General features: G+C 48.5%; 1 protein-coding gene across 1 annotated transcript in view; it reads left to right on the plus strand.

Annotated features, from left to right (window-relative positions):
* The window catches only part of LOC146009536 (uncharacterized), a 783,885-nt gene that overhangs the window by 173,118 nt on the left and 588,446 nt on the right, over window positions 1-22,321 (plus strand). Inside the window, 1 exon segment of the mRNA XM_083149979.1 lies at window positions 17,596-17,844. Coding sequence (XP_083006105.1) covers window positions 17,596-17,844 — 249 coding nt within the window.

The raw sequence follows: 22,321 nt of genomic DNA on the forward strand, positions 1-22,321 counted from the left end.
GGATCTGGGAGCGTCACTGTGACGTCATATATATCTATAGTAATAATACAGGGACGTGACTGGGGAGGTGAGGGGATCTGGGAGTGTCACTGTGACCTCATATATATCTATAGTAATAATACAGGGACGTGACTGGGGAGGTGAGGGGATCTGGGAGTGTCACTGTGACCTCATATATATCTATAGTAATAATACAGGGACGTGACCGGGGAGTTGAGGGGATCTGGGAGCGTCACTAAAATCTCACCCTGGAGATCATCTACCTGCTGACTGGGGAGGTGAGGGGATCTGGGAGCATCACTGTGACATCACTTATATCTATAGTAATAATACAGGGACGTGACTGGGGAGGTGAGGGGATCTGGGAGTGTCACTGTGACATCAATTATATCTATAGTAATAATACAGGGACGTGACTGGGGAGGTGAGGTGATCTGGGAGCGTCACTGTGACATCACTTATATCTATAGTAATAATACAGGGACGTGACTGGGGAGGTGAGGGGATCTGGGAGCGTCACTGTGACATCACTTATATCTATAATAATAATACAGGGACGTGACTGGGGAGGTGAGGGGATCTGGGAGTGTCACTGTGACATCACTTATATCTATAGTAATAATACAGGGATGTGACTGGGGAGGTGAGGGGATCTGGGAGTGTCACTGTGACATCACTTATATCTATAGTAATAATACAGGGACGAGACTGGGAAGGTGAGGGGATCTGGGAGTGTCACTGTGACATCAATTATATCTATAGTAATAATACAGGGACGTGACTGGGGAGGTGAGGTGATCTGGGAGCGTCACTGTGACATCACTTATATCTATAGTAATAATACAGGGACGTGACTGGGGAGGTGAGGAGATCTGGGAGCGTCACTGTGACATCACTTATATCTATAGTAATAATACAGGGACGTGACTGGGGAGGTGAGGGGATCTGGGAGCGTCACTGTGACATCACTTATATCTATAGTAATAATACAGGGACGTGACTGGGGAGGTGAGGGGATCTGGGAGCGTCACTGTGACATCACTTATATCTATACTAATAATACAGGGACGTGACTGGGGAGGTGAGGGGATCTGGGAGTGTCACTGTGACATCACTTATATCTATAGTAATAATACAGGGACGTGACTGGGGAGGTGAGGAGATCTGGGAGCGTCACTGTGACATCACTTATATCTATAGTAATAATACAGGGACGTGACTGGGGAGGTGAGGGGATCTGGGAGCGTCACTGTGACATCACTTATATCTATAGTAATAATACAGGGAGGTGACTGGGGGGGTGAGGGGATCTGGGAGTGTCACTGTGACATCACTTATATCTATAGTAATAATACAGGGACGTGACTGGGGAGGTGAGGAGATCTGGGAGCGTCACTGTGACATCACTTATATCTATAGTAATAATACAGGGACGTGACTGGGGAGGTGAGGGGATCTGGGAGCGTCACTGTGACATCACTTATATCTATAGTAATAATACAGGGAGGTGACTGGGGGGGTGAGGGGATCTGGGAGTGTCACTGTGACATCACTTATATCTATAGTAATAATACAGGGACGTGACTGGGGAGGTGAGGGGATCTGGGAGCGTCACTGTGACATCACTTATATCTATAATAATAATACAGGGACGTGACTGGGGAGGTGAGGGGATCTGGGAGTGTCACTGTGACATCACTTATATCTATAGTAATAATACAGGGACGTGACTGGGGAGGTGAGGGGATCTGGGAGCGTCACTGTGACATCACTTATATCTATAGTAATAATACAGGGAGGTGACTGGGGGGGTGAGGGGATCTGGGAGTGTCACTGTGACATCACTTATATCTATAGTAATAATACAGGGACGTGACTGGGGAGGTGAGGGGATCTGGGAGCGTCACTGTGACATCACTTATATCTATAATAATAATACAGGGACGTGACTGGGGAGGTGAGGGGATCTGGGAGTGTCACTGTGACATCACTTATATCTATAGTAATAATACAGGGATGTAACTGGGGAGGTGAGGGGATCTGGGAGCGTCACTGTGACATCACTTATATCTATAGTAATAATACAGGGACGTAACTGGGGAGGTGAGGGGATCTGGGAGCGTCACTGTGACATCACTTATATCTATAGTAATAATAAAGGGACATGACTGGGGAGGTGAGGGGATCTGGGAGCGTCACTGTGACATCACTTATATCTATAGTAATAATAAAGGGACATGACTGGGGAGGTGAGGGGATCTGGGAGCGTCACTGTGACATCACTTATATCTATAATAATAATACAGGGACGTGACTGGGGAGGTGAGGGGATCTGGGAGTGTCACTGTGACATCACTTATATCTATAGTAATAATACAGGGATGTGACTGGGGAGGTGAGGGGATCTGGGAGTGTCACTGTGACATCACTTATATCTATAGTAATAATACAGGGACGAGACTGGGAAGGTGAGGGGATCTGGGAGTGTCACTGTGACATCAATTATATCTATAGTAATAATACAGGGACGTGACTGGGGAGGTGAGGTGATCTGGGAGCGTCACTGTGACATCACTTATATCTATAGTAATAATACAGGGACGTGACTGGGGAGGTGAGGAGATCTGGGAGCGTCACTGTGACATCACTTATATCTATAGTAATAATACAGGGACGTGACTGGGGAGGTGAGGGGATCTGGGAGCGTCACTGTGACATCACTTATATCTATAGTAATAATACAGGGACGTGACTGGGGAGGTGAGGGGATCTGGGAGCGTCACTGTGACATCACTTATATCTATACTAATAATACAGGGACGTGACTGGGGAGGTGAGGGGATCTGGGAGTGTCACTGTGACATCACTTATATCTATAGTAATAATACAGGGACGTGACTGGGGAGGTGAGGAGATCTGGGAGCGTCACTGTGACATCACTTATATCTATAGTAATAATACAGGGACGTGACTGGGGAGGTGAGGGGATCTGGGAGCGTCACTGTGACATCACTTATATCTATAGTAATAATACAGGGAGGTGACTGGGGGGGTGAGGGGATCTGGGAGTGTCACTGTGACATCACTTATATCTATAGTAATAATACAGGGACGTGACTGGGGAGGTGAGGAGATCTGGGAGCGTCACTGTGACATCACTTATATCTATAGTAATAATACAGGGACGTGACTGGGGAGGTGAGGGGATCTGGGAGCGTCACTGTGACATCACTTATATCTATAGTAATAATACAGGGAGGTGACTGGGGGGGTGAGGGGATCTGGGAGTGTCACTGTGACATCACTTATATCTATAGTAATAATACAGGGACGTGACTGGGGAGGTGAGGGGATCTGGGAGCGTCACTGTGACATCACTTATATCTATAATAATAATACAGGGACGTGACTGGGGAGGTGAGGGGATCTGGGAGTGTCACTGTGACATCACTTATATCTATAGTAATAATACAGGGATGTAACTGGGGAGGTGAGGGGATCTGGGAGCGTCACTGTGACATCACTTATATCTATAGTAATAATAAAGGGACATGACTGGGGAGGTGAGGGGATCTGGGAGCGTCACTGTGACATCACTTATATCTATAGTAATAATAAAGGGACATGACTGGGGAGGTGAGGGGATCTGGGAGCGTCACTGTGACGTCACTTATATCTATAGTAATAATACAGGGACGTGACTGGGGAGGTGAGGGGATCTGGGAGTGTCACTGTGACATCACTTATATCTATAGTAATATTACAGGGACGTGACTGGGGAGGTGAGGGGATCTGGGAGCGTCAGTGTGACATCACTTATATCTATAGTAATAATACAGGGACGTGACTGGGGAGGTGAGGGGAGCTGGGAATGTCAATGTGACATCACTTATATCTATAGTAATAATACAGAGACCTGACTGGGGAGGTGAGGGGATCTGGGAGCGTCACTGTGACGTCACTTATATCTATAGTAATAATACAATGATGTGACTGGGGAGGTGAGGGGATCTGGGAGCGTCACTGTGACGTCACTTATATGTATAGTAATAATACAGGGACGTGACTGGGGAGGTGAGGGGATCTGGGAGTGTCACTGTGACCTCATATATATCTATAGTAATAATACAGGGACGTGACTGGGGAGGTGAGGGGATCTGGGAGTGTCACTGTGACCTCATATATATCTATAGTAATAATACAGGGACGTGACCGGGGAGTTGAGGGGATCTGGGAGCGTCACTGTGACATCACTTATATCTATAGTAATAATACAGGGACCTGACTGGGGAGGTGAGGGGATCTGGGAGTGTCACTGTGACATCACATATATCTATAGTAATAATACAGGGACGTGACTGGGGAGGTGAGGGGATCTGGGAGCGTCACAGTGACATCACTTATATGTATAGTAATAATACAGGGACCTGACTGGGGAGGTGAGGGGATCTGGGAGCATCACAGTGATTGGGGAGGTTAGAGAACTAGAATTGTATGCAGTGATAATTTAATGTTATTTGTTACACAGGATTACACAGTTGTGAAGTGTGAGACACACAGTAGCCATCCCCATGTGACCGGAAGACTGAGCAGGAGCCAGAACCCCATCACGGTGCCTCCATCTCACTCACTTATGCATGAGGAACACAATGACCAGAAGATTCTGAAGCTCACCAACAAGATCACCCAGCTGCTGACTGGAGAGGTGACTGCTGGGAATGGGACGTCATACAGTAACACCGGGGGATGGGACCGGAGAGGTGACTGCTGGGAATGGGACATTATACAGTAACACCGGGGATGTGACCGGAGAGGTGACTGCTGGGAATGGGACATTATACAGTAACACCGGGGATGTGACCGGAGAGGTGACTGCTGGGAATGGGACATTATACAGTAACACCGGGGGATGTGACCAGAGAGGTGACTGCTGGGAATGGGACATTATACAGTAACACCGGGGGATGTGACCAGAGAGGTGACTGCTGGGAATGGGACATTATACAGTAACACCGGGGGATGTGACCAGAGAGGTGACTGCTGGGAATGGGACATTATACAGTAACACCGGGGGATGTGACCGGAGAGGTGACTGCTGGGAATGGGACATTATACAGTAACACCGGGGATGTGACCGGAGAGGTGACTTCTGGGAATGGGACATTATACAGTAACACCGGGGGATGTGTCTGGGTGATGACTGTATCACTGTGTGTGTCAGGTTCCTATAAGGTGTCAGGATGTCGCTGTCTATCTCTCTATGGAGGAGTGGGAGTATATAGAGGAACACAAGGGTCTGTACAAGGACGTGATGATGGAGAATCACTGGCCCCTCACATCACTCGGTAAGAGGGATTCTTCAATTACATAAATACAGATCACCTATTAACCCTGTTCAGTGCCAATAGCTCTGTGAGAGCTGTGCAAAATATCAGCTAAGAATGCCAGCAGCGCTCACATTTGTAATATAAATGCAAAAAAAAAAAGTTATATTTCCTATATAAGATAACATTACAGGACACTAATTTTCACACCTATTTTGACAAACTCATCTGGCACTCAAAGGGTTAAATCTCCTGGTTGTTACATAGGAACAATGCACTCACTGTGTGTCTCCTACAGATGGGCCCAGTAACAGAGATACCCCAGAGAGATGTCCCCGTCCTCTGTATTCCCAGGATAATCATATATATACAATGTCCTCAGTCACTGTGTGTCTCCTACAGATGGGCCCAGTAACAGAGATACCCCAGAGCGATGTCCCCGTCCTCTGTATTCCCAGGATAATCACATATATACCATGTCCTCAGTCACTGTGTGTCTCCTACAGATGGGGCCAGTAACAGAGATACCCCAGAGAGATGTCCCCGTCCTCTGTATTCCCAGGATAATCACATATATACCATGTCCTCAGTCACTGCGTGTCTCCTACAGATGGGCCCAGTAACAGAGATACCCCAGAGAGATGTCCCCGTCCTCTGTATTCCCAGGATAATCACATGTATACCATGTCCTCAGTCACTGTGTGTCTCCTACAGATGGGCCCAGTAACAGAGATACCCCAGAGAGATGTCCCCGTCCTCTGTATTCCCAGGATAATCACATATATACAATGTCCTCAGTCACTGCGTGTCTCCTACAGATGGGCCCAGTAACAGAGATACCCCAGAGAGATGTCCCCGTCCTCTGTATTCCCAGGATAATCACATATATACAATGTCCTCAGTCACTGCGTGTCTCCTACAGATGGGCCCAGTAACAGGAATACCCCAGAGAGATGTCCCCGTCCTCTGTATTCCCAGGATAATCACATATATACAATGTCCTCAGCCACTGCGTGTCTCCTACAGATGGGCCCAGTAACAGAGATCCCCCAGAGAGATGTCCCCGTCCTCTGTATTCCCAGGATAATCACATATATACAATGTCCTCAGCCACTGCGTGTCTCCTACAGATGGGCCCAGTAACAGAGATCCCCCAGAGAGATGTCCCCGTCCTCTGTATTCCCAGGATAATCACATATATACCATGTCCTCAGTCACTGCGTGTCTCCTACAGATGGACCAGGTGACATAGATACCCCAGAGAGATGTCCCCGTCCTCTGTATTCCCAGGATAATCACATATATACAATGTCCTCAGTCACTGCGTGTCTCCTACAGATGGGCCCAGTAACAGAGATACCCCAGAGAGATGTCCCCGTTCTCTGTATTCCCAGGATAATCACATATATACAATGTCCTCAGTCACTGCGTGTCTCCTACAGATGGGCCCAGTAACAGAGATACCCCAGAGAGATGTCCCCGTCCTCTGTATTCCCAAGATAATCACATATATACCATGTCCTCAGTCACTGTGTGTCTCCTACAGATGGGCCCAGTAACAGACATACCCCAGAGAGATGTCCCCGTCCTCTGTATTCCCAGGATAATCACATATATACCATGTCCTCAGTCACTGCGTGTCTCCTACAGATGGACCAGGTAACATAGATACCCCAGAGAGATGTCCCCGTCCTCTGTATTCCCAGGATAATCACATATATACCATGTCCTCAGTCACTGTGTGTCTCCTACAGATGGGCCCAGTAACAGGAATACCCCAGAGAGATGTCCCCGTCCTCTGTATTCCCAAGATAATCACATATATACCATGTCCTCAGTTACTGCGTGTCTCCTACAGATGGGCCCAGTAACAGAGATACCCCAGAGAGATGTCCCCGTCCTCTGTATTCCCAGGATAATCACATATATACCATGTCCTCAGTCACTGTGTGTCTCCTACAGATGGGCCAGTAACAGAGATACCCCAGAAAGATGTCCCCGTCTTCTGTATTCCCAGGATAATCACATGTATACCATGTCCTCAGTCACTGTGTGTCTCCTACAGATGGGCCCAGTAACAGAGATACCCCAGAGAGATGTCCCCGTCCTCTGTATTCCCACTATAATCACATATATACCATGTCCTCAGTCACTGTGTGTCTCCTTCAGATGGGCCAGTAACAGAGATACCCCAGAGAGATGTCCCTGTCCTCTGTATTCCCAGGATACTCACATATATACCATGTCCTCAGTCACTGTGTGTCTCCTACAGATGGGCCCAGTAACAGAGATACCCTAAAAATATGTCCCTGTCCTCTGTATTCCCAGGATAATCCCATATATACCATGTCCTCAGTCACTGCGTGTTTCCTACAGATGGGCCCAGTAACAGAGATACCCCAGAGAGATGTCCCTGTCCTCTGTATTCCCAGGATAATCACATATATACCATGTCCTCAGTCACTGCGTGTCTCCTACAGATGGGCCCAGTAACAGAGATACCCCAGAGAGATGTCCCCGTCCTCTGTATTTCCAGGATAATCCCATATATACCATGTCCTCAGTCACTGCGTGTTTCCTACAGATGGGCCCAGTAACAGAGATACCCCAGAGAGATGTCCCTGTCCTTTGTATTCCCAGGATAATCACATATATACCCTGTCCTCAGTCACTGTGTGTCTCCTACAGATGGGCCTAGTAACAGAGATACCCCAGAGAGATGTCCCCGTCCTCTGTATTCCCAGGATAATCACATATATACCATGTCCTCAGTCACTGCGTGTCTCCTACAGATGGGCCCAGTAACAGAGATACCCCAGAGAGCTGTCCTCTGTATTCCCAGGATAATCACATATATACCATGTCCTCAGTCACTGTGTGTCTCCTACAGATGGGCCCAGTAACAGATACCCCAGAGAGATGTCCCCGTCCTCTGTATTCCCAGGATAATCACATATATACCTTGTCCTCAGTCACTGCGTGTCTCCTACAGATGGGCCCAGTAACAGAGATACCCCAGAGAGATGTCCCCGTCCTCTGTATTCCCAGGATAATCACATATATACCATGTTCTCAGTCACTGTGTGTCTCCTACACATGGGCCCAGTAACAGAGATACCCCAGAGAGATGTCCCCGTCCTCTGTATTCCCAGGATAATCACATATATACCATGTCCTCAGTCACTGCGTGTCTCCTACAGATGGGGCCAGTAACAGATACCCCAGAGAGATGTCCCTGTCCTCTGTATTCCCAGGATAATCACATATATACCATGTCCTCAGTCACTGCGTGTCTCCTACAGATGGGCCTAGTAACAGGAATACCCCAGAGAGATGTCCCCGTCCTCTGTATTCCCAGGATAATCACATATATACAATGTCCTCAGTCACTGCGTGTCTCCTACAGATGGGCCCAGTAACAGAGATACCCCAGAGAGATGTCCCCGTCCTCTGTATTCCCAGGATAATCACATATATACCATGTCCTCAGTCACTGCGTGTCTCCTACAGATGGGGCCAGTAACAGATACCCCAGAGAGATGTCCCTGTCCTCTGTATTCCCAGGATAATCACATATATACCATGTCCTCAGTCACTGCGTGTCTCCTACAGATGGGCCTAGTAACAGGAATACCCCAGAGAGATGTCCCCGTCCTCTGTATTCCCAGGATAATCACATATATACAATGTCCTCAGTCACTGCGTGTCTCCTACAGATGGGCCCAGTAACAGAGATACCCCAGAGAGATGTCCCCGTCCTCTGTATTCCCAGGATAATCACATATATACAATGTCCTCCGTCACTGCGTGTCTCCTACAGATGGGCCCAGTAACAGAGATACCCCTGAGAGATGTTCCCGTCCTCAGTATTCCCAGGATAATCACATATACACCATGTCCTCAGTCACTGCGTGTCTCCTACAGATGGGGCCAGTAACAGATACCCCAGAGAGATGTCCCTGTCCTCTGTATTCCCAGGATAATCACATATATACCATGTCCTCAGTCACTGCGTGTCTCCTACAGATGGGCCTAGTAACAGGAATACCCCAGAGAGATGTCCCCGTCCTCTGTATTCCCAGGATAATCACATATATACAATGTCCTCCGTCACTGCGTGTCTCCTACAGATGGGCCCAGTAACAGAGATACCCCTGAGAGATGTTCCCGTCCTCAGTATTCCCAGGATAATCACATATATACCATGTCCTCAGTCACTGCGTGTCTCCTACAGATGGGGCCAGTAACAGATACCCCAGAGAGATGTCCCTGTCCTCTGTATTCCCAGGATAATCACATATATACCATGTCCTCAGTCACTGCGTGTCTCCTACAGATGGGCCTAGTAACAGGAATACCCCTGAGAGATGTTCCCGTCCTCAGTATTCCCAGGATAATCACATATATACCATGTCCTCAGTCACTGCGTGTCTCCTACAGATGGGGCCAGTAACAGATACCCCAGAGAGATGTCCCTGTCCTCTGTATTCCCAGGATAATCACATATATACCATGTCCTCAGTCACTGCGTGTCTCCTACAGATGGGGCCAGTAACAGATACCCCAGAGAGATGTCCCTGTCCTCTGTATTCCCAGGATAATCACATATATACCATGTCCTCAGTCACTGCGTGTCTCCTACAGATGGGCCCAGTAACAGGAATACCCCAGAGAGATGTCCCCGTCCTCTGTATTCCCAGGATAATGACATATATACCATGTCCTCAGTCACTGTGTGTCTCCTACAGATGGGCCCAGTAACAGGAATACCCCAGAGAGATGTCCCCGTCCTCTGTATTCCCAGGATAATGACATATATACCATGTCCTCAGTCGCTGTGTGTCTCCTACAGATGGGCCCAGTAACAGGAATACCCCAGAGAGATGTCCCCGTCCTCTGTATTCCCAGGATAATCACATATATACCATGTCCTCAGTCGCTGCGTGTCTCCTACAGATGGGCCCAGTAACAGGAATACCCCAGAGAGATGTCCCCGTCCTCTGTATTCCCAGGATAATCACATATATACAATGTCCTCCGTCACTGCGTGTCTCCTACAGATGGGCCCAGTAACAGAGATACCCCTGAGAGATGTTCCCGTCCTCAGTATTCCCAGGATAATCACATATATACCATGTCCTCAGTCACTGCGTGTCTCCTACAGATGGGGCCAGTAACAGATACCCCAGAGAGATGTCCCTGTCCTCTGTATTCCCAGGATAATCACATATATACCATGTCCTCAGTCACTGCGTGTCTCCTACAGATGGGCCTAGTAACAGGAATACCCCAGAGAGATGTCCCCGTCCTCTGTATTCCCAGGATAATCACATATATACAATGTCCTCCGTCACTGCGTGTCTCCTACAGATGGGCCCAGTAACAGAGATACCCCTGAGAGATGTTCCCGTCCTCAGTATTCCCAGGATAATCACATATATACCATGTCCTCAGTCACTGCGTGTCTCCTACAGATGGGGCCAGTAACAGATACCCCAGAGAGATGTCCCTGTCCTCTGTATTCCCAGGATAATCACATATATACCATGTCCTCAGTCACTGCGTGTCTCCTACAGATGGGCCTAGTAACAGGAATACCCCTGAGAGATGTTCCCGTCCTCAGTATTCCCAGGATAATCACATATATACCATGTCCTCAGTCACTGCGTGTCTCCTACAGATGGGGCCAGTAACAGATACCCCAGAGAGATGTCCCTGTCCTCTGTATTCCCAGGATAATCACATATATACCATGTCCTCAGTCACTGCGTGTCTCCTACAGATGGGGCCAGTAACAGATACCCCAGAGAGATGTCCCTGTCCTCTGTATTCCCAGGATAATCACATATATACAATGTCCTCAGTCACTGCGTGTCTCCTACAGATGGGGCCAGTATCAGATACCCCAGAGAGATGTCCCTGTCCTCTGTATTCCCAGGATAATCACATATATACCATGTCCTCAGTCACTGCGTGTCTCCTACAGATGGGCCCAGTAACAGAGATACCCCTGAGAGATGTTCCCGTCCTCAGTATTCCCAGGATAATCACATATATACCATGTCCTCAGTCACTGCGTGTCTCCTACAGATGGGGCCAGTAACAGATACCCCAGAGAGATGTCCCTGTCCTCTGTATTACCAGGATAATCACATATATACCATGTCCTCAGTCACTGCGTGTCTCCTACAGATGGGCCCAGTAACAGAGATACCCCTGAGAGATGTTCCCGTCCTCAGTATTCCCAGGATAATCACATATATACCATGTCCTCAGTCACTGCGTGTCTCCTACAGATGGGCCCAGTAAAAGAGATACCCCAGAGAGATGTCCCCGTCCTCTGTATTCCCAGGATAATGACATATATACCATGTCCTCAGTCACTGCGTGTCTCCTACAGATGGGCCCAATAACAGAGATACCCCAGAGAGATGTCCCCGTCCTCTGTATTCCCAGGATAATCACATATATACCATGTCCTCAGTCACTGTGTGTCTCCTACAGATGGGCCCAGTAACAGGAATACCCCAGAGAGATGTCCCCGTCCTCTGTATTCCCAGGATAATGACATATATACCATGTCCTCAGTCGCTGTGTGTCTCCTACAGATGGGCCCAGTAACAGGAATACCCCAGAGAGATGTCCCCGTCCTCTGTATTCCCAGGATAATCACATATATACCATGTCCCCAGTCACTGCGTGTCTCCTACAGATGGGCCCAGTAACAGAGATACCCCAGAGAGATGTCCCCGTCCTCTGTATTCCCAGGATAGTCACATATATACCATGTCCTCAGTCACTGTGTGTCTCCTACAGATGGGCCCAGTAACAGAGATACCCCAGAGAGATGTCCCCGTCCTCTGTATTCCCAGGATAATCACATATATACCATGTCCTCAGTCACTGCGTGTCTCCTACAGATGGGCCTAGTAACAGGAATACCCCAGAGAGATGTCCCCGTCCTCTGTATTCCCAGGATAATCACATATATACCGTGTCCTCAGTCACTGCGTGTCTCCTACAGATGGGCCCAGTAACAGAGATACCCCAGAGAGATGTCCCCGTCCTCTGTATTCCCAGGATAATCACATATATACCGTGTCCTCAGTCACTGCGTGTCTCCTACAGATGGGCCCAGTAACAGAGATACCCCAGAGAGATGTCCCCGTCCTCTGTATTCCCAGGATAATCACATATATACCATGTCCTCAGTCACTGCGTGTCTCCTACAGATGGGCCCAGTAACAGAGATACCCCAGAGAGATGTCCCCGTCCTCTGTATTCCCAGCACTGTACAGAGGAGACTGACACGACCCCACAGGAGGATGAGGTAGGTGGGATTTAGAATCTCTCCATATAATAAAGTGACTGTCACTATATGATATATATGGAAGCTGTGTTTCTTATTTACTGGAATTATTCTACTTAAAGTAAATTAAATTAAAAAGGCATTTCTTTATATTATTGTTTTGTGGGTGACTTAGGGGGAAGATATGGCTGATGGTAAAGAAGAAGACATAGAGGGAGAAGAAAATCTATCTGTAAGTGATGATCAGTGTAAGGAGGAGGAAATCCCTACAGATACCAGCACAGGTCAGTAATAATCACTAATTACAGAGAGTCACATATTCTCCTTGTTCTGTCACTACAGCAGCCTCTTATCCTGCACCCTCCTCTGTCACTACAGCAGCCTCTTATCCCGCACCCTCCTCTGTCACTACAGCAGCCTCTTATCCTGCACCCTCCTCTGTCACTACAGCGGCCTCTTATCCCGCACCCTCCTCTGTCACTACAGCGGCCTCTTATCCCGCACCCTCCTCTGTCACTACAGCAGCCTCTTATCCTGCACCCTCCTCTGTCACTACAGCGGCCTCTTATCCCGCACCCTCCTCTGTCAGTACAGCAGCCTCTTATCCTGCACCCTCCTCTGTCACTACAGCGGCCTCTTATCCTGCACCCTCCTCTGTCACTACAGCGGCCTCTTATCCCGCACCCTCCTCTGTCACTACAGCGGCCTCTTATCCTGCACCCTCCTCTGTCACTACAGCAGCCTCTTATCCCGCACCCTCCTCTGTCACTACAGCAGCCTCTTATCCTGCACCCTCCTCTGTCACTACAGCAGCCTCTTATCCTACACCCTCCTCTGTCACTACAGCGGCCTCTTATCCCGCACCCTCCTCGGTCACTACAGTGGCCTCTTATCCCGCACCCTCCTCTGTCACTACAGCGGCCTCTTATCCTGCACCCTCCTCTGTCACTACAGCAGCCTCTTATCCCGCACCCACCTCTGTCACTACAGCGGCCTCTTATCCCGCACCCTCCTCTGTCACTACAGCGGCCTCTTATCCTGCACCCTCCTCTGTCACTACTGCGGCCTCTTATCCTGCACCCTCCTCTGTCACTACAGCAGCCTCTTATCCCGCACCCTCCTCTGTCACTACAGCAGCCTCTTATCCTGCACCCTCCTCGGTCACTACAGACTATTGAGGGGAATGTATCTGCCCAGTGGGGCAGTCAGGAGCCATCAGCCCCTATTATACTCCTGCTCTCCCCCTCACATCATGTCACTGTGTGTTACCAGCCCAGAGATCTGACCAGTCTCCTCCCCACACTCTCTGGTGTATCTCATACATCAGTAGCCATCAGCCCCTATTATACTCCTGCTCTCCCCCTCACATCATGTCACTGTGTGTTACCAGCCCAGAGATCTGACCAGTCTCCTCCCCCACACTCTCTGGTGTATCTTATACATCAGGAGCCATCAGCCCCTATTATACTCCTGCTCTCCCCTCACATCATGTCACTGTGTGTTACCAGCCCAGAGATCTGACCAGACTCCTCCCCACACTCTCTGGTGTATCTCATACATCAGGAGCCATCAGCCCCTATTATACTCCTGCTCTCCCCCTCACATCATGTCACTGTGTGTTACCAGCCCAGAGATCTGACCAGTCTCCTCCCCACACTCTCTGGTGTATGTTATACATCAGGAGCCATCAGCCCCTATTATACTCCTGCTCTCCCCCTCACATCATGTCACTGTGTGTTACCAGTCCAGAGATCTGACCAATCTCCTCCCCGCACTCTCTGGTGTATCTCATACATCAGGAGCCATCAGCCCCTATTATACTCCTGCTCTCCCCCTCACATCATGTCACTGTGTGTTACCAGCCCAGAGATCTGACCAGTCTCCTCCCCACACTCTCTGGTGTATCTCATACATCAGGATCCATCAGCTCCTATTATACTCCTGCTCTCCCCTCACATCATGTCACTGTGTTACCAGCCCAGAGATCTGACCAGTCTCCTCCCCACACTCTCTGGTGTATCTCATACATCAGGAGCCATCAGCCCCTATTATACTCCTGCTCTCCCCCTCACATCATGTCACTGTGTGTTACCAGCCCAGAGATCTGACCAGTCTCCTCCCCACACTCTCTGGTGTATCTCCTACATCAGGAGCCATCAGCCCCTATTATACTCCTGCTCTCCCCCTCACATCATGTCACTGTGTGTTACCAGCCCAGAGATCTGACCAATCTCCTCCCACACTCTCTGGTGTATCTCATACATCAGGATCCATCAGCTCCTATTATACTCCTGCTCTCCCCTCACATCATGTCACTGTGTTACCAGCCCAGAGATCTGACCAGTCTCCTCCCCACACTCTCTGGTGTATCTCATACATCAGGAGCCATCAGCCCCTATTATACTCCTGCTCTCCCCCTCACATCATGTCACTGTGTGTTACCAGCCCAGAGATCTGACCAATCTCCTCCCCGCACTCTCTGGTGTATCTCATACATCAGGAGCCATCAGCCCCTATTATACTCCTGCTCTCCCCTCACATCATGTCACTGTGAGTTACCAGCCCAGAGATCTGACCAGTCTCGTCCCCACACTCTCTGGTGTATCTCATACATCAGGAGCCATCAGACCCTATTATACTCCTGCTCTCACCCTTCACATCTTATGAAAATATGAACGTGTGGGGGTCCTCTGGGCTAGTATATGCTGCTAGTTTGCCCACACCTACTGGGTTTCTGTTGGTCTTAGGGCAGGGAAATGAAAGTACATAAGTGAAGAGGGCCCTGCTCCTTACAGCTTCCAGTCTATAGGTGAAGGGGCGGACAGACAGGGGTGACACGGATCAGAGAGACCGTGATCAAGGAGCGTAGAGTTGTGGTTTAGGAAGAGAGCAGTAAAACTATACTACAGAAGGAGGATTCGAGAGCCTGTGTGACACTTTTGGGAGAGGAACAAAAATTATTGTCCCTTTTACAAATGTTACTTCGCACTATGTTGATTTATTTGAGTTTCATAAAAAGTAAAAGTATCCATCCATCAAGCAGTGCAAAAAAGGAAAGTACTGTTTATCTAGAGCAGGTTGTTCTCAAACTATTTGCTTTGGGGCCTCGTCAGACAATATAAATTATTACAGGACCCCAGCAAGTTACCACAGAATGGCCGCCACATGTGTGGTCAGTGAAGTACCCGCTATTGTGACAGGGAGGCAGTGGGTAATGAGGGGATGGGAAAGGGGGATGGAAGAGGGAAGCAGTGGATGTTTACTTAATGAGTTATCCCCTGCCCCCCCCTTCACAGACACATTAATCTAATGGTCAGTAACATGGAGCCGTGACCCCAGTTTGAGAACCACTGATCTAGAGAGGTGACGGGATAACTATTGGCAGCGCCATTGTAACGCACAGACTTTGTTTTGTTGTATACACTTTTGGGAGAGTCTGAGAAGGGGAGATTTCCCTGGTGGGGATTGGCTGGATTTGAGACGTTAGACGCAGGAGTTAAGCATCAATCCAAGACCAAGGACTGGCCGGCTCTATGGTTCTTTTGTCAATAATTCGTAAAATTGAGATAGGTAAAGGGACTCCAGAGGGTGGGAAGGGGTAGGTGTCATAGGATCGGCAAGAGGAATGTTGACATGGATCTCGTTCGGCACCTCACAAGGTCAGGTGATAGGGCTATTTTACACTCTCCGGCTCCTGCCAGGGCGGCGAAACCCCGCACAGCCAGGAAGCCGTGCCATACACAGCAGTTTACAATGGTAGGGATGGCCACAGCCCGGCAGCCGTCCCTTCCAGTGGTGGGATCTGGCTGCGGCCGGGCCATGGCCGTCCCGTGTGACTGGACACAATCGTGTCCATTAATAACCACAGTGTGCGGCACGTCATTTGGCCGAGCTGGGATTCGCCGCCCGGCAGGAGCCGGAGCATGTGAAATAACCCATAGGAAGAGATATTTTGCGACTTTTAGCAAAAAAAAGGCCGAATTCGCACACTTTCCGACATAATGGCAACCAGCACTGGACCCAAACAGCCACCAGGGTAATGCCACAGCCGTGGGAAACTTCTTACGCAAGTTTTCCCAGCCAAAGCATTCATCCCCATGGCTGGTCAGCAACACCCCCGCGCCCCCCCCCCCCCCCCCCCCTCCAGAGTTACCCCTGCCTGGCCTGAAGCTGGGCCTGTCCCCGGTGCCCCTGGGCAGTGGGCACCGGCCTGATTGTTGTTGTGTAAAAATGGGCATAACTATTTTACATTGTTGTGGAACTACAAGTCCCAACAAGAATGCACGGCATGCAGGGACTATGAGAACCACAAGTCCCAGAATGCGGGAAAGAAGGGCCCACTAGGTCTTGTAGTTCTACACCAATATAAATCGTAAAAAAATAAAACAAACTCCTAAAAAAAGTAAAGTTTTATTACATGCTACAATCACACACACACACTATACGCACCTACAGAGGTCCGCCGGAGGCCGGTACTCTTCACCAGTATTATCCATGGGAACCTGTTGAAGGATAATATACTCACACGCCGTCTGGTGCTGAACCCTCCGCTCCTCTGGCTGCACGTACCCCGGCTGCACAAGCGGAGGTTGTTTGTTTACAATCTCGGCCCCTCCCACATACCGGGGGTTAGGCCCACCCACCAGACATTGCCTACTCCTGATTGGCTGGTGGGCGGGCCTCAGGACGGGGGACCCCATGCACATATTCATGACTAACACTTCATCGCATGATATCGCATTTTTCATACCTCAATTCGCATTCCATTAAATTGTTGATTTCTTAAAAAAATGTTTCAATATGAAAACATGCGATATGGTGCGATTTCAGAACCGTACTGAAAATCACATCCTATTAAATGTCACCCGTTAAGTGTAACTAAGTGCTGAGACATCTATGTACATCTGACCCTCAGCTGAAGCAGTTCTGTCTGTTTTCATATAGTACATCTGTTTTGTTTAGATGGGCGCACAAGCAGGAATACCTCGGAGGGAGATCTCATTGTGTCTTCAGATGATAAACTAGAAGATAAGGACATCATACAAGATCCTCAAGGGGAAAATCCCAATATCTTAATTCCACATCCAGAACTTCCCAGTGCAGATATTTCATCTGGTCCTTTTAATAATGAGGAACGTTCTCCTGATAATTCAGATATTGCTACACACAGTACAGCTCAGAAAGGTGATACAGTATTATCCTGTGAATTTGGTAAGAGTTCTATACATCAGCCAGTTTTTGTTAGGCCTCAGATATCTCACACAGATGAGAAACCATTTCCATGCTCTAAGTGTAGGAAATGTTTTACACGTAAATCGAATCTTGTTAAACATGAGAAAATTCACACAGATGAGAACCCTTTTTCATGCGCTAAGTGTGGGAAAGGTTTTACATATAAATCCCATTTTGTTACACATCAGAAAAGTCAAACATGTGGGAGGGTATATCCATGTTCTGAGTGTGAGAAATGTTTTACATGTAAATCCCATCTTGCTATACATGAGAAAATTCACACAGACGAGAGGCCATTTCCATGTTCTAAGTGTGAGAAATCTTTTAAATGTAAATCCCATCTTGTTACACATGAGATAATTCACACAGGCGAGAGGCCATTTCCATGTTCTAAGTGTGAGAAATGTTTTAAATCTAAATCCCATCTTGTTAAACATCTGAGAAGTCACACAGGTCAGAATACTTATTCCTGCACTGAGTGTGGGAAGTGTTTTATACAGAATTCTCATCTTGCTGTACACCTGAGACAACACACAGGTGTGAAACCGTTTGAATGCTCTGAATGTGGGAAAAGTTTCATACAAAAATCCCATCTTGTTGAACATCAGAGACAACACACAGATGATAATCTATTTCAATGCTCAAAGTGTGGGAAATGTTTTGCAAACACATCAAGCCTTACTATTCATAAGAGACTACACGCAGGTCTGAAACCATTTACATGCTCAGAGTGTGGGAAATGTTTTGCATACTCATCAAGCCTTACTATTCATCAGAGACTACACACAGGTGTGAAACCATTTAAATGCTCAGAGTGTGGGAAATGTTTTACAGATAAGTCAAATTTTCTTACTCATCTCAGAACTCACACGGGTGAGAAACCATTTGCATGTTTGGAGTGTGGGAAGTGTTTTGCAGAAAAAAAACGTCTTCTTAGTCATCAGAGAAGTCACACGGGTGAGAAACCATTTACATGCTCCGAGTGTGGGAAATGTTTTGCAGATAAATCATATCTTCTTGGCCATCAGAGAAGTCACACAGGTGAGAAACCATTTTCATGCCCTGAATGTGGGAAATGTTTTAGAAGGAAACCGGATCTTGTTATACATGAGAGAAGTCACACAGGTGAGAAACCGTTTACATGCTCCGATTGTGGGAAATGTTTCACACAGAAATCGTGTCTTCTTGGTCATCAGAGAAGTCACACAGGTCAGAAACCGTTTCCATGTTCTGAGTGTGGGAAATGTTTTGCAAACAAATCATGTCTCCATAGACACCAGAAAGCTCACCAAGGAAAAAGACAGTGAGACATAATATTGGGGGTAATTCAGAACAGCTTGGGCCGGGACAAATTTGCCTGTCCGGTGTTTGGGGTTTGCACGCGCGCGAGTATGCGAATATGCAACCCCCCCAGAGCGAACGCCTCCGGCCGGTTTCACGCTCCCCGAGGTGTTTGCTACAGGATGGGCGGGTACGGGGCGGGCAGAGGATGGCACAGTGTTTTTTGGGGTGGGCGGCTGATGTGACATCAGTGCCCGCCCCCTATTTCGGCCATCTCCGGGGATTTGGGGGCGGGGAGCATTCGGCGGTGCGACCAATGAATGATTTCTCTTCCTTATGCGAGGAGATTTGGGGGCGGGGAGCATTCGGCGGTGCGGCGTTTACCTGTTTGCTATGCCTTGTATATATGCTGCCTAGTGAACAGGTCTGAATGAGGCCCAATGTGAAAGCTGGCGTTGGAATCGCCATCTGCCGCCGGCCATTTGTCACGCTCCCGGTTCTGACGGAGCTCGCCGCCACCACCTCACCGCTCCCTCCCCCCCTAACTCTGCCCATCTTCCTGAAGCGAGGTGGGCAGGGTCCCTGATCCCTGCCGCCGAGTGACTGGGACATGCGTGGGTACTTGTTTCCTAGCACGGCACCAGCGATAAAAATTGTATCCATCGGGACCCAAAAAACCGCGTTGATCGCATTGCATGCAACCAAATTGCATGCGATGCGATCGACGCGATTTTTACATTGGAATCCATGTAAAATGGTCCCTGGGACCCGATTTTACATTGTCCCCAATGTTAAATGCCCGTCAGACCCCAATTTTCATTGTATCCCCACCCTGATGGGTCAAATGACCCCCCATTGTTAACGCCACCCCACGATGAACGCCAACCCGAAGCGTGGCGAGCGCAGTGAGACCGCGAGGGGCGGCGGTACGCGTCCTCCGACCTTTTCATACCCCCACTATCCACGTCGGTGTGGAGTTGACTTTATATATTGTGGCGAGCGTAGCTACCACCGAGCCTGAAGCATGGCGAGCATACGCGGATTACTTCACAGGTATCACGCGTCCCCTCGTCATGCTTCGGGCTCGCTGCGCTCGCCACACTATACAAAGTCAACTCCACACCGACGTGGATAGTGGGGGTATGAAAAGGTCGAAGGACGCGTACCGCCGTCCCTCGCGGGCTCACTGCGCTCGCCACACTTCTGGTTGGTGTTCATCGTGGGTTTGCGTTAACAATGGGGGGGCATTTGTCATGTAAAATACCCATCAGGGTGGGTATACAATGAAAAATCGGGTCCATTGGTTCATTTAACATTATTTGCTATGTAAAATCGGGTCCATCGCATCGGTCGCATTGTATGCCATTATAATGGCATACAATGGACCCGATTTTACATAGGCATTTAACATTGAATACGCATCGGGACCTTAACTTAAGGCATGCGATGGACGAAATTTTGTCATTGTCGGGAAAAAGGCTAAAAATACCCCTAAAATCGTGTCGGGCGCCGTGCTAGGAAACAAGTACCCCCTGTTCTGACGGAGCTCGCTGTCGGTCGCAGCCGCCGCCTCACTGCACCCTAACTCTGCCCATCTCCCTGAAGCGGAGATGGGCAGGGTCCCTGATCCCTGCCGCCGAGTGACTGGGACATGCGTGTGAGACCCTCGTACGTCCCAGTCTGATGGTGTCCTTCTTATTTAGAGCTTCCCAGCAGGGACATTCTGGCGAGCGCTGGAGCTGAATGAGAGGGGCTCCATCTGTATATGATTAATGTAAATACCAAGCAGACATGGATGTAGTTACAGATAGTATACACCAAGGTATATTACCATCACTGAGTATTGGGGGTGGATAAATACCCCGGTGCTATATTCCCTTATATTACACGTAGAACCCACATAACTTCGAATTTATATTTCTACTTCGGGAGATGTCAGGGGCCACAGGGTTTGACAATGGGTAGTGGGAGTGGGAGAGCGGGGTAGAGGAGGGGAGGAGCCCGGCTGCCTGGGAGGCAGTTCAAGTTTAACCTCTAGGGTTCTGGTGCTCTCTCCCACTACCCATTGTCAAAGCCTGTGGCCCTTGACATCCTCGAAGAAAGATGCAATGGACTGGAGATATAGGGATGCATGCATGTATGTATGTGATGTCAAATAGGGGTTTATGTATGTGATGTCATATCGGGGTTTATGTATGTGATGTCATATCGGGGTTTATGTATGTGATGTCATATAGGAGTGCACGTATAGCTGCGCTCAAATGCATTTTGTGCATTTTCTTACTGTGCATGCGTTACTCATAGGTGTAGTCCTAACGACCGAGTGTACGCGATACAGGGGTGTAGGCCGGCGCCATGATCCATCTACGGAGAACATTTTGCATTTGGGTATTGGACGCAGCTTCCGTCCTCCCCCTCATGGGTCTGTTATTATGGGGTCATGGACACAATGAGGTTTTTATTTACTAAGATGACTGTTCTATTAGAAATGACATGTTCCTATGGACAACCAATCAGAATCTAGTTATTGTTTATTTTGCACCTTTTAGAAGATTTTAGATATTGAATAAAGCTGAAATAATAACATGCGGCCTGTAACAAATGTGTTTTTGGTGTCTCCTGACTTATGTTTTAAGACCACGTTTAAGACTTTAATAAGCCGGGTGTTTCTAGATAAAGGACAAAGTGAAGTTTCATTTTTGTATTACCAATTATGGGGTGCTGGGTAATCATAGCTGAAGCAAGCGCACGTTACTGCCTTCAGGTGAGGGGAGGAGGTGGGCGGAGTTACCGGTGCTGATAGGGTTTCTGGGTGCAGGGATGCATTGTGCCCATCACTGTTAGCCCTGCCCCCGTCACAGAGGGAAATCGGCAAATGACGGACTCAGCGCTGGCCGCACACTACACAGTTATTACTCCGGTACTTGTTTCCTAGCACAGCGCCACCGATGTTAATTGTATGACATCGGGTCGGAAAAATCGGTCGCATTGCATGCGACTAAATCACATGCGATGCGACCGATTCGACCCGATTTTTTAATTGTACACCCACCCTGATGGGTAATTACTATGTCAAATGCCCCACCATTGTTAACGCCAACCCGAAGCGTGGCGAGCGCAGTGGTACTCATCCTCTGACCTTTTCATACCCCCACTATCCACGTCGGCATGGAGT

This window comes from Crinia signifera, chromosome 6 (assembly GCF_055691185.1).
Source record: "Crinia signifera chromosome 6, ASM5569118v1, whole genome shotgun sequence".
NCBI classification, from domain to species: domain Eukaryota; kingdom Metazoa; phylum Chordata; class Amphibia; order Anura; family Myobatrachidae; genus Crinia; species Crinia signifera.